The sequence below is a fragment of the Tenrec ecaudatus genome, chromosome 3 (genome assembly GCF_050624435.1).
Source record: "Tenrec ecaudatus isolate mTenEca1 chromosome 3, mTenEca1.hap1, whole genome shotgun sequence".
NCBI lineage: Eukaryota > Metazoa > Chordata > Mammalia > Afrosoricida > Tenrecidae > Tenrec > Tenrec ecaudatus.
Genome location: NC_134532.1, coordinates 206,627,141 through 206,639,751, shown reverse-complemented (window position 1 = coordinate 206,639,751; position 12,611 = coordinate 206,627,141). Strand labels below are relative to the sequence as shown.

The 12,611-nt window shown below is 53.1% G+C and overlaps 1 protein-coding gene across 1 annotated transcript; it reads left to right on the top strand.

Moving 5' to 3' along the window:
• Positions 1-1,703: 1,703 nt before the first annotated feature.
• On the top strand, positions 1,704-11,593 carry MED28 (mediator complex subunit 28). Its single transcript, XM_075544499.1, has 4 exons — positions 1,704-1,877; positions 4,674-4,740; positions 8,798-8,910; positions 9,896-11,593. Exons 1-4 carry the CDS (start codon positions 1,719-1,721, stop codon positions 10,091-10,093), a joined length of 537 nt encoding a protein of 178 aa, XP_075400614.1. The 5' UTR covers positions 1,704-1,718; the 3' UTR covers positions 10,094-11,593.
• Positions 11,594-12,611: the final 1,018 nt, after the last annotated feature.

Below are 12,611 nucleotides of genomic sequence, written 5' to 3'. Positions count from 1 at the left end.
GAATCCTGGTTCTGCTGTGCTCTGGTGTAGCTGTCTTTATCTAGGAGATCCTGTTCCATGGTTCTGAATCCTGGTTCTGCTGCTGTGCTCTGGTGTAGCTGTCTTCTGTATTTAGGTGGTTTGGTGCATAGGGATCTCGGGTCCAGAGGACAGGCACAACTCCGGGCTCTCAGCAAGATTCCTCTCCCTGATTCTCAGAGGGCTCATTTTATATGTCAAAGGATCCTGTTAGAAATTATTCAGAGACGAGTCCTATGAGTATCTTCCCCCACCTTACCAGATCCAAGCAGGGAAAGATCATTTGATGGTAGTTAGAGATTTGGGCTACAAGAGCCACAGCAAGTAATTTACTGCCCATACACCTGCAATGATGGCCCCAAACCGAACAACTGAGAGGATGGTGCAGGGCCAGGCAGTGTTTCATTCTGTTGCACATAAAGGCTGCTATGAGTGGGAACTGACTCCGTGACATCTAACAAGAAGCCGGTTTATGGGTGACAGGGAGAGAGGTGTGTCTGCCCTGCCTGCTAACGGAATGAACAAAGGACCCTGTGGAGCAAGTTATAAACAAAGGACTCTTTGAGAACCGGCTTGGCAAACACCTTAACCTTGAAACCAGGCCCTTGTGAAAATCCTGACACAGGACTGTACTCGGAGATAATCCTGAAATATTCCAAAACATGCTGACCCACAGCAGCAGCCCAGATAAAACTGAACGAAACCGTGCATGAGACCTAAGGATGAACGGAACAATGAATTGGAAAGTTGCTTGACCATCTACAGAGTAGCAACACTCTCCCATTTGAAAACACTGTTGTGTTCCTAGACAATGGCCCTTTCTCAACTCGAGACGGGGACAAGATTTCCTCCTAGAGCAAAGTGTATCGTATCCATGCTTTAGGTGCTCTTCTCAACTCTAGCGAAGGACCCGCTTCATTCCTTTAAAAGTGACTCTCCTTTAATAAAACTGGCTTACTTTGCTCCTCTGTCCATGGGTGAGCACAGGTTTGGAGCTGGCTAGCTCTCCCTGTGATTGACAGCCCAGGAACCAAACTTCATAATGGACAGGGAGTGTTGAAGGCCGTGCATATTCATGGCATTTATTAGAATTCAAATTGGTAGGTGTAGGGAGCGAGCATAGATATTTCCCCTGGCTGAGGTGGATTCAAACTACTGACCTTGTGGTTAGCACCCTAAGACTAACACACTTTGCCACCAGAGATAGGGTGTGCTTTTCCATCACGTTTGAGATTAGACACCGATTAGACACAGAAGCCAGCGCAGGGCCCAGTTTCCCTGAAAAAGCTCACTGCCAGTGACTGCGGTTCTCATAAGGAGCCTGCGGGACAGAGTAGAACTGCCCCCTTCAGGATTCCGAGGCTGTAAACCTTTAGGGGAGCAGAAAGCCTGGTCTTCGTGGCGCAACATGTACCCCACTACTCCACCAACGCGCCCACGGGGGCTGGGCTGCCACACAAACCCATCGCGGTGGGGCCACTCCACCGCAGTTTGTCATTCTCTTCTTCATACAAACCCGCCAAACCGACTCCAAAGCTCCAACACGCGCCGGCGGCTCCCGCGCGGAAGGCGAGAAGCGGAGGTGCGCCTGCGAGCCCCTCCCCAGGGCGCCGAGCCCCTCACGTGACCCGCGCCACGTGACCCGCCCCGCGAGCGCGACGCCGCGCGTGCGCAGTGCGCCTCTTCCGGCCCCTGCCAGCATGGCGGCTCCGCTGGGTGGCATGTTCACCGGGCAGCCGCCGGGGCCCCCGCCCCCCGCCCCGGGTCTGCCGGGCCAGGCGTCGCTGCTCCAGGCCGCGCCAGGGGCCCCGAGACCCTCCAGCAGCACGTTGGTGGATGAGCTGGAGTCCTCTTTCGAGGTAAGACGAGCGGACCAACGTCTTCGGCCCGCCTGGCCTCGGGCGAGCGCGGCGCGGCGCCGCCGCAGCCCCAGCCGCTCCGAGACGGGGAGGCACCCCCTGTAGGCCCCGGGTGGCCCCGGCGGGGCTACCTGGACGTTCCGCTGACGCGTGGACCCCAAGTGGGCCTCATCCCCCACCCCACGCCCCCTGTGGGCCCTTCCGGTGCCCGACCCCGGCCTGGAGCACCCCTCTCCGCGCTCCACTGGGTACCGCCCGGCTCGCCGTGCGGGGAGCAGCTGGGGGGTCGTCAAGACGCCGCCACGCCCCCGGGCCTGCACCCTGAGACCTGAGCCCGGGCCTCTGAGGATGCAAATCTTCACCGGAGCACAGGGCGTCTTCTCTCCCGCCGAGCGGGCGGCTCGCTGGCCAACTCGAACCGCCCACCCTGCGGGGACCGGCCGAATGCCGCACCCACGCGCCGCCAGGCCTCTTCCAGTTGGACCTGAGGGCGGAAGAGCAGCAGAGAGAGCGTGTCAGTGTTGCGATCCACTTTATAGGCGTTCTCGGGATCCCTGGTGGCGAGTGGTTTAGGCGTTGGTTGGGCAGCTAATTGCGGGTCCGCGGGTTCAAACCCACCACCTGCTCCTCATGAGGCTCTGCTCCAGGAAAAAAACTTACAGCTTTGGAAATCCTATGGAGCCCTGGTTCTGTGTTGTCCTGCTAACATCAAGAGTTCAAAACCAAGAGCTGCTCTGGGGGAAAAGAGACTTTCTACCCTCTTAAAGAGTTAACAGCGTGGGAAACCCACAGGGGCAGTTCTGCCTTGTCCTATAAAGGGTCATTGTGGGTTGAAATCCACTTGATGGCGGTGGGGTTTCAAGTTTGAATGGTGGGTCACTCACGTTCTGCTAAACACCAGGTTGGCTGTTTGGAACCATCAGCCAATTTGTGGGCGGAAGATGAAGCGCTCTGCTCCCATGAAGATTTACAAGCCCGGCGACCCACCGGGGCAGTTCCGCTCTGTCCTGTCGGGTAGCTGTGAGTCACAAGTGACTCTATGGCAGTGAGTCTGGCTTTTCTACATTAGTCCAGTACTGCCTGGATAGAATACTGCGGCTGCAGGAGCAAACTGGTTGTTGCGTGACATGTTTGGAGAGAGCTGATTTAGAGGATGGAGACCTGTGTCCTGTCCAGGAGGTGGATGAGCGTCTTGGGGGAGGCAGACTTAGAGCTCCTGACCTTAGGTTGGTTTGTCAGGTTAACTGCGTGTCACTGATGCTGGAAGCTGTGGCGCCAGTATTTCAAATCGTGAAGTCACCTGGGGTGCGTGCACAGGGTTTAGAAGAAAGGCCGAGCAATCTCCACAAATTAGCCCGAGGCTGCCCCCTGCGTCCCTGGAGAACGCGGTTTGATGCAGCGGTAGCCATGAGCCCTGTAGATTGGCACCAAACCCACTGCACTGAACCCACTTCTACAACCGTGTCTTGCAGAGTAGAACTGCCCCTTTTGGTTTCTGGTGGGTTGACAGGGGTGGCTGCAGCCAAGGACTCGGCATAGAAACAGTTGTGAGGATGGCGCAGGACTGCACAATGTTCCATTCTATTGTGCATAGGATCTCAATGGGTCAGAACCGACTCGATGGCACATGACAACAAGTCTTTATGCGAGTGAACAGCCTCCTCCTCAGAGTCCTGTGGGTTGTGGGTTTGTCCCGGCACTTGGGAGCTTGGCACACCACCAGGGCTCCCATGCTGGATTGGAAGCCACTGAACCTGCACCATGGGCTGGAGTGAACATTGTGAAGACAGAGCTGGGGACAATCCGCTCTGCTGTACAGGAGATGACTGTGAGCTGGAGGTAACCCAGCGACAGCCTACAGCACCAAGTCTTAGCGCAGCCCCTGCCCTTGTTCCTGACGTCATTCTCAGTGACCACCTGTCTCGGGTCTCCCAGGCTCTGCAGGTTCAGGCTCCACACACTGGGGACTTTCTCTGGGTGTGTTGCTTGCTTGCTTGTTTTCCCTTGGGTCTTCCAGCCCTTCCTCTCCCTGCCCATGTATCACTTCCTTGGAACCCTTGGTAGGCTTCTGAAGGCAGCGCCCACTTGTACTGCGAATCCACACTGTGTGTGGCTGTCCAGCTGCTCCACAGGACTCCTCTCCTTGCCTGTAATCTCTGAGATCGGAGGGCCTGGTCTTTTTTCCCTCATGGAGCTGCTGGTGGGTTCAAACCACTAACCTTGCGGGTTCCTCCAGGGAATACTGGCTGAAAACGATTGCGTGGCTTAGTTAGCTAGGAGATGAATAGCACAGGGCTGGAGACCTATGCAGGGAAAGGTAGTCAACGTGGCCTTTGGGAGAAGGTAACAGATGGCCTTGGGCCGTGGTCGTTATTGTTAGTTGAGCTGGTTCTGGCCTATAGCGACCCTTTACACAACCGAATGCACCGCTGCCCAGTCCTGTGCCACGCTCATAATGGTTCCTGTGCTGGAGCCCATTGCTGCAGCCACAGCGTCACTCCATCTTATCAAGGGCCTTCCTCTCGTTCGCTGCCTGGGACCAGTCACGGCTGTGGAAACAGGATAGTGGTCCAGGCCCCAATGTGGTCTGAGGTCGTGGGGGTCAGCATGGGTGCTAGGAGAGAAGCCAGCTGTGAGAAACACTAGACTCCTCCAGCACCCGATTTGACGCCGTGGACCCAGCTCGATGTCCCGCCTTAGGTAAATCCCAATACTGCGATCTCACTGTGAGTTCGTTTGGGAAAGGCCTTCCGTGGTCTGACGAGTTCTCTGCGGGGTTGTGCTTTGATCTCACAGGCCTGCTTCGCATCGCTGGTCAGTCAGGACTACGTCAACGGCACGGACCAGGAGGAAATCCGAACAGGTAAGGAACCCCTCCATTGGGGTTCCAGAGTCTGGGCCTGCCCCTCCATGGGCTTCGGTCCTGCTTGTACCCAGAGAGCTTGTCCTGGAAATAGACTTGGGTCTTTGATCTTGGGGAAAGATGGCTCTCACTGGGGCTTTATTTGGTTTGCTAATGTCACTCTGGTGAGAGCAAAGAGGTTTGGGGTTTTCATACTGGTTCTAGAACGAGGCACACAGTGTGTAGGAAACACAGGTCACTGTCATCGAGTCAATTCTAAATCACTACCACCCTATAGGACAGGGTAGATCTGCCCCTGCGGGCTCCCAAGACTACCTCTTTATGAGAGTAGAAAGCCCCATCGTTCTCCCTTAGATCAGCTGGTGGTTTCAAACTGCTGACCTTATGGTTAGCAGCCAAATATGCAGCCACTACACTGGCAAGGCTCCCTACCACCTAAAATAGTCATCAAAGAAAGAGCCGTTACTGTTACTAATATTTTTGCCATCTCTGGGCCTTTTATTTCATTGATTTCTTTTGGTTTGGTGAAAGTTTGCACATCAGAATTGATTTCCAACCAGCAGTTTATTCTCATCTTGTTTCTTGGCGTTGGCTGCGGCCCCCTCGATGTTGCCACTCTGCAGCTACCACCAGCTTCCCCTCCTTGTCTGGGGTGGGGGCTACTCTTTGGCCACCTGTGGCTGGTGGTTCTGAGGAGCTCTATTGTTCCCTGAAAGGTGATCCCTGGAGTGGGGGAGGTGGGGATTGTTCCAGACTTGAAAGGGCTGAGTCTCAGGGTTCTGCCAGTCTCTATTAGACCAGTAAGTCTGGTCTTCCCCACCACCCCCACCACCCATTTTATTGGGAGTTCTTAATAGATATTATAACAACCCATAGTTGAATTAGATCAAACTATTGTACAATTGCCACCATTATTTTCAAAACATTTGCTTCCTGCACCCTTTGGTATCAGCTCTCCTTTGTCCCCACTCTCCCCCACCCTATCCCAACGGAACCCTTGTTATTCTTGTAGATATTAGTATTTTTTCCTATTTCTCTTTTGCCGTGTCTTAACACCATCCACTATATCCGCTTACCTACCATTCTGTTGTTCATTCCCCACAAGTGGGGTTATGTAGTCATCATTGCTCTCAGTTCCCCACCTGCTGCCCCTCTCCCCCCACCTTTCTATACCCTCAGGGAATCATTACTCCCATGACTATTTCTGAAGACTCTCTATCTTGGATTTCGTGCATCGAACGATCTTAATTATACAAATGAACATACGTCTTGAAGACGTAACAGGATTAATGAGGTAAAACTAAAACCATAATAGTATGGGGAGAAAATATTAAAGAATTATAGGATAGTTATTTGTTTTAACCGGGTTGTACTGCACCCTGGATATATCATCCCTTCCATGTGGCCCTTCTGTGAGGGACTGTCCAATTATCTTGCAGGTGGTTTTTTGGGTCTCCACTTTGCCGATGTTCGTTCCCATCAATTTGGTTGCTTGTTTTTGACCTATTCCCATCAACACCTCATGATCACCCAGGCGGGCATGCCTCGTCCATGTGGATTTTTTTTTTGCTTCCCTGCTTGATGGCCGCTTGTTTAACTTCAAGCTTTTAAGACCCCAGACACTTTATCTTTTAATAGCTGGGCACCATCAGCTTTCTTCACATTATTAAAACTGTTCTTGTACTGAAGTAAGATTAGAGGCCCAAAGTCCATCTACTTCTTTGTTGTCTGTGATTATGTACAAATACATCTATATATTTACAAGTATACATACCTATATTTATAACTATATACACATATAAAATTTTTACTTATTTCCTCTTTTTCTTGGCTCCTGCCCTACTATCATGTTTACTCATCGTTCCCCTCTCAGTAAATACACCTTTTGGGTCCATTTCTCTTCATGAAACATGACCAAGAAAGCTACACCCTCTTCACCATCACTTTTAGATCCCTTGCGATTCCTGTCCCTGTTGTTATTGGCTCATCGCTCCCCTCTAACTTTTGTCCCGACCCCAAGTAGATGAGTATCCCTTTGTTAAACCGTGATCAGGCCCTGAGCATCCATCAGTCCATCCCCTTCCTTTCTGGAATCATCTCCCAGGATCCGCTTACCCAACAGCACTTAACACGGTTCAGTCCTCAGCTTTCAGTCAGATGCCCCCTGAGTCAGAAGGCTCCAATGGGATTCCTCAGGGACTTCGTGGCTTTGCTCCCATTGCTGGTCTGTTGCACTCCTCTCTTGGTTTTCCCCCAGGGGGCAGGTCAGTGCTTTGTTCTTCCCTTGCCATTGTTTTTCTTCCCCCACCCCTCTGTGGGCCATTTAAGGCATTGGGGGGGGGCGTGTACAGAGATGTCTTTCCACATCATTGCTGCCTACATCTTTTTAATATTGTATTTTTTGTGTGTGATACGTGTACATCATTGTGTTTAGTCTGGCTCTTGCCAGGGTTTCTGGTCCTGGGCCCAGGAACTGTGCCATATGCACGTTTTCCCCTATGCCTGTTCTGTTGACTGAATGCACCTCAGTGGACTCATGTTGTGCTTGTCCTTTTGTGCTTGGCTAAGTTCATTCAGCCTAATGCCCTACGCTCCTTCCATGAGACGAGGTGCCTCATCGTTTGAATACTGGTTTTTAGGGATGCATACTACTCATTGTGTAAATATTCCACAGGTTTTTAACTCATTCATCTATTTATGGAAACTTAGGCTGTTTCCAATTATCTGTGATTGTGAACTGTGCGGCAGTGAACACTGGATTGCAGATGTCTGTTCAAGACCCGTTTCTTAGTTTTTCTGGGTATATACTCAGGAGTAGAATTGCTAGGTCATGTGGTAGCTTGAATTCCATCTGTATTAGGTTTCGCCAAATTGCTTTCCACAGTGGCTGTATGTGTTGATGTTGATACACCACCACCAGCAGTGAATGAGAGTTCCTAGCTCACCACACCCCTTCCAACATTCATTTGTTGCTGTCTGTATTCTTGAATTGGGCTATCCTGGCGGGTGTTCGGCAGTATCTCATAGTTGTTTTGATTTGCATTTCCCAGATGGCTAGTGGTCGGGAATGTTTCCTCATATATTTATTGATCATTCGGGTTTCTTCCTCGGGAATCTTCTGTTCAAGTCTTTGCCCACCTCCTCAGTGGGTTGTTCGTCCTTTTCTTACTGTAAACTTGCAGAGTTCTGTAGATTTTGGAAATAAGCCCTTTGTTACTCAGTATCTTCCCGCGGCTGCGGCTCTCTCAGTGCTCTCTTGATGGAGTCTTTCGAGGTGCACAGGTGTTGTATCGTTCGTAAGCCTCCCACGCCTTTGTGCTCTTCCTCGGGGTGGGCACCCTTCATTATTGCGGGTAGCCATGTAGTCCCTGCGATTAGGGTCTTAGAAGCTTTGTCCCTATTTTTTCAGTGATGAGTCTGGTAATTGGGGGTTTTACCTCCAGGTCTGTGACCCACCTCAACTTGGTCCTTGAGTATGGGGCGAGGTAAAGGGCTTGGTTCATTCTGCAGGTGGGCAGCCAGCAGCACTTGTTTACAAGGGCATCGGCTGTCCATTTGATTTGGACAGGAGGAGGCAGTCCTAAGTCCAGTCTTTTGATGATTTTGAATTTGTTCTACATTTTGCTCCCACTCTGCCCAGCACCTAAGTGTAGCCTTGTTCTGAACACCCCTTCCAAGTACCTGTTGTGCTTCGTCCACATCCCGCCCCCCCCCCACTCCCCGTCCCCAGAGCTACCCAGTACTGCCCAGTTCTCAATACCCTGTGGAAGCCCCATGGTTCCCTGGGCAGCACAGGGCTGGTTTGGGTCTTCAGCAGTGTGTGTGGCGTTCGTGTTGGGTCCTCCTGCTCACCTGATAAAACACAATGGCGGGGGGTGGGGTAGGATGGGGGGGGTTGGGAGCCCCTTGGCATTGCCGAGGCCAGGATGGGGCTCAACGTGCACCTATGGGAAGGGTGCCTTTCTGAGAACTAGCACATCACATCACGGCATTTCGGAGGAGTTGGCTGTGCCTAAGACCTTTTAACAGATCAGTCTGTTCCCCCAACCCACCCTAGGTGTTGATCAGTGTATCCAGAAGTTTCTGGATATTGCAAGACAGACCGAATGCTTTTTCCTGCAAAAGAGATTGCAGTTATCTGTCCAGAAACCAGAGCAAGTGATCAAAGAGGTACGGGCTTGTTTCCCCCCCCCTCAGGCTTCGGGAAGCCCCTCGGGTGGCAGGATTCCAGGGATGCTTTAAGACAACACGCACACATCCCGGGCAGCGGGCTTTCTGGCTTGGGTATAAAATGTCACTCAGTGCTCAGTGATGGTGGCTGCCTGGTACAGGGTGGGTGGGGGTGGCAAGCAACAACTCTGCCCTCTCTTGCTTCAGCCGCTGGGCTTTTTCAGGCAGATGTTTCTTAAAGGAAAGGGTCTTCATGAAAAGACTGGTCATGCTGATGATCAGCTCAAATGGGCCTCCCACCCCTGCCCAACCCACCCCAGTCTGTTGGGGAGTCCAGACTTACTTTCTCTCCGTACCGCTGTCTGGAATTCGTGGTGTGCCGCCACTGAGGTCTGGCATTCAGCGGACTGGCTCAGGAAATCAGCCTGCCCCAGCCAGCAGGACCTAGTCAGAAGGACTGGGCCTGGGCTGGCCATGTTTTGAGTAATAACTCCCATCAGCTGAGCAGTTAACCAAAAATGTGCCCGAACAGCTACTGGCAGCAGGGAATGGTGTTCTCACAGTTGGTTGGGTCAGCCGTTTGTCTATTGGAATACTTTTCCTAATAAGAAAGGGGCCATTGAGCTTGGGGCTGGGTTTTTCAAAGCACAGCAGTGGTCCCTGGTTGGCTGGGACCCAGCGATATGCTCATTTGGCAGGCTCCTGGGTGGTCAGGCTCGGGCTTCCTTGTTGCTGGTCCCTGGGGACTCCACAGTCAGACCGGCAGACTGATCAGACCGACTGCTTTCCCTGTCTAGTCAGTCAGCCGGCTGCAGCCACCTCAGACCTGCTGTGGCTACTCCAACAGCAGCCCAGGCCAGGGCTGGCTCTGGCTGGCCAGCAGGTTGGGGTGGGTTCTCTGCCCTGACCGGAGCCCTTGCTGCTCTCCATGAACTCACACCTCTGCCCCACCCCCAGCTGTCTCTGACTTGTCTCCTCCTCGCAGGACGTCTCCGAGCTGAGGAACGAGCTACAGCGGAAGGACGCCCTGGTGCAGAAGCACCTGACCAAGCTGCGCCACTGGCAGCAGGTGCTGGACGACCTCCACACGCAGCACAGAAGGCCGGCTGACCTCCCGCAGGGCTCCCTGGCCTTCCTGGAGCAGGCCTCCGCCAGCATCCCTGCGCCGCTGAAGCCCACCTGAGCGCAGGGCAGCCCGCCCGCCGCCCGTGCGTCTGAGGTTGCAGCTGGATGGAGAACGGGTAGGAGCTTGGAACTTGGACCCTGGGCCAGAGCTGGAGATGGTTTTTGTTCCACCTCCTCCCCACCCCTGCCAAACTTCCCCACTGGTTGTGTAAGTTCTTAATTTCTTGAGTACTCTCTTCTGGAGTGTCTAGTTTTGGGGAGTCAGGTTTAGGACTGTTAAGTGTGGCGCCAATTAGACTTTGTCGGTTTTGAGGCGGTCTCTTGTTTTTGTGTGGTGGTAATTCCTTCATGTGGCTTCCTGGCCACGTGTTCTGAGTGAGGAAGTGGCCCGCCAAGCCTGGGGCTTGGGGGTAGGCCTGGCTTGACGGTGATGCCTGGTGCAGGCTGACTTCAGAGAGGCGCTGGTTTGGTTCCCGACCACTGAGGGGGAGAAGCTTTGCCAGGAATCGGGTCTCACAGCTCATTTTCCTTTGTGTGCACAGGGTTCACGGTCACCCTGCAATGTGTAACTGGAAAAAATCGCAAACTCGATTGACATCGAGTTGTTTCCGACTCACAGCAGCCCCGGGCTTTGAGCAGAAACCCTATGGGGCGGGCTAGAACTGCCCCTGGGGGTTTCCGGGCCTGTAAAATCTTTTGGGGAGCAGACAGGCTCCTCTTTCTCCCTCGGAGCAGCTGGTGGTTTCAAACCACAGACCTCGCCATTACCAGACCGACACGTAATACCCTTCAGAAAGAGGCATGTTGTGACAATGACCAAAACGGGGCAGGCACAAAGTACACACACGCTGTGGGGACCGTGGCGGGGCTTCCGCACATCTCCAGTGTGTCTGCCTCAAAGGGGACGCCGGGAGCGGGCGGGCAGGCATGCGCGTATGGTGCCCAGCTGTAAACTACCTCAAGAAGCGGAATCTAATGCAGCACCTGCTGTGCATGCAGAGCTCCGGCTCGGATGCTGTGTAGATACCCACGTGGGACTGTCGGGCCCAGCTTCCCGCTGTAGCAGTAACCCCTCCATCCTTGGCAGTGTGAACCTGTCACCATTAAATTACTTTGGGGTGGGGGCAGGAGTTAGGAAGAGGAAAGGGAGGTGCCAGGTTATGCCCATGCAGGAGCACGTAGGCCCTGACCCCCTGTAACCTTGCAGCTGGGTGTGGGTGGAGCCTAAGGGGTTAAAGCTTACTGTGACTCTTAGTTTCTGTGTTGCTTTTCTGGGAGCGAGGCAACTTCCTTTAGGAAGGCTCTGCCAACGGAGAAGGTCTCGGTCCTTCCAGCCCCTCATCCGTGGTCCGTTGAATCTGCAATCCCCCTCCCTCTGCATCCAAGGCTCAGGGCTTTTGGCCTTCTCCAGGACGCCATGCTCTGGATTAGTGAGTTGTATCTTTCACTCCCCTTTGCTAGCTACACTGTAAGCTCATCACCCCCGTTCAATGTGTGCATGTATGAGGGGACTTCAGGACATTGGGGATATTTTTCATTAAAAGATTAAAACAAGAAATGTGTGTTTTCTTTCTCAACATTAGCTCCATGAAGGAGGAGACACTCCGGGTAAGCGATGTGATGACTGGTGCCAGCCCCAGGACTGAGGGTCCTGGAATGTGGGCATGATAGTGCAGCCCGAGGCAAGCTGGGTGTTTGCAGAGAGAAGTCGGGGATTCCGTGGGGCTGTAAGTAAGGTGGGAGCCCTTGTCTGCTGAGGGGCGAGCTACGCTGGGCGGAGGCAGGCTCTGGGGAAGCTCTGCCAGCCCTCTGGGAGGGAGCAAGCAAACAACACGGGCAGCCCTGGCTGTTGCTGGACCCGTGGGTGCTGGAAGCAGTTGGGAGGGCCTCCAGCTGTGCATGGGGGAAGTTCATTTTCTGCCCCAATTAAACACTGCATTTCATAAAGAATGGACAGTTAGCCTTTCCAGTCTTGCCCTGCGTGGTCTTAGGTAACAATGGTATGGAGGTGATTCATCACATCCTGTTTCTCTCCACTGTGCTTGAATTCATTTGTTTTTCTCGTCTCCATATCCCTCCCAAGCTCTCACCATCGCCCACTGCTCTCGAGGGAGCCAACCATGCAAATGAACAGCTTTGACTGCTGAGATCAAGTTATTGTCTATAGTGCACAAGCCTGGATTTCATTCACTGAGAGAGAAACTCAGCAACGCTCTAGGACGGTAGAACTGCCTCTGTTGGTTTTTGAGACGAACTCATTACAGAAGTAGAAATCCCCACTTTCTCCATGAGTGTCTGGCTGGTGTTCCAAATGCCGACCTTGTGGATTGCAGCCCAGCTTATAAACCAATACATAGCCAGGGCTCTCCGAAAGGGAGGCTGGAGTTGCTGAAACGTTCTAGATGGTAACTCTGGTGGTAGCAGGCGAGAATGCCAGTGCGCAGCCCTGGATGGTGTCCTTAAACCCCGAATCGGCTGGATGGAGGCATGCAAAGATGGCCTTAGCAAAGACCAGTTGCAGGGGGAATCTGGAAATTTCAGAGTCCTGTTCAGCTGCACTGCGTGCATAGGAACCT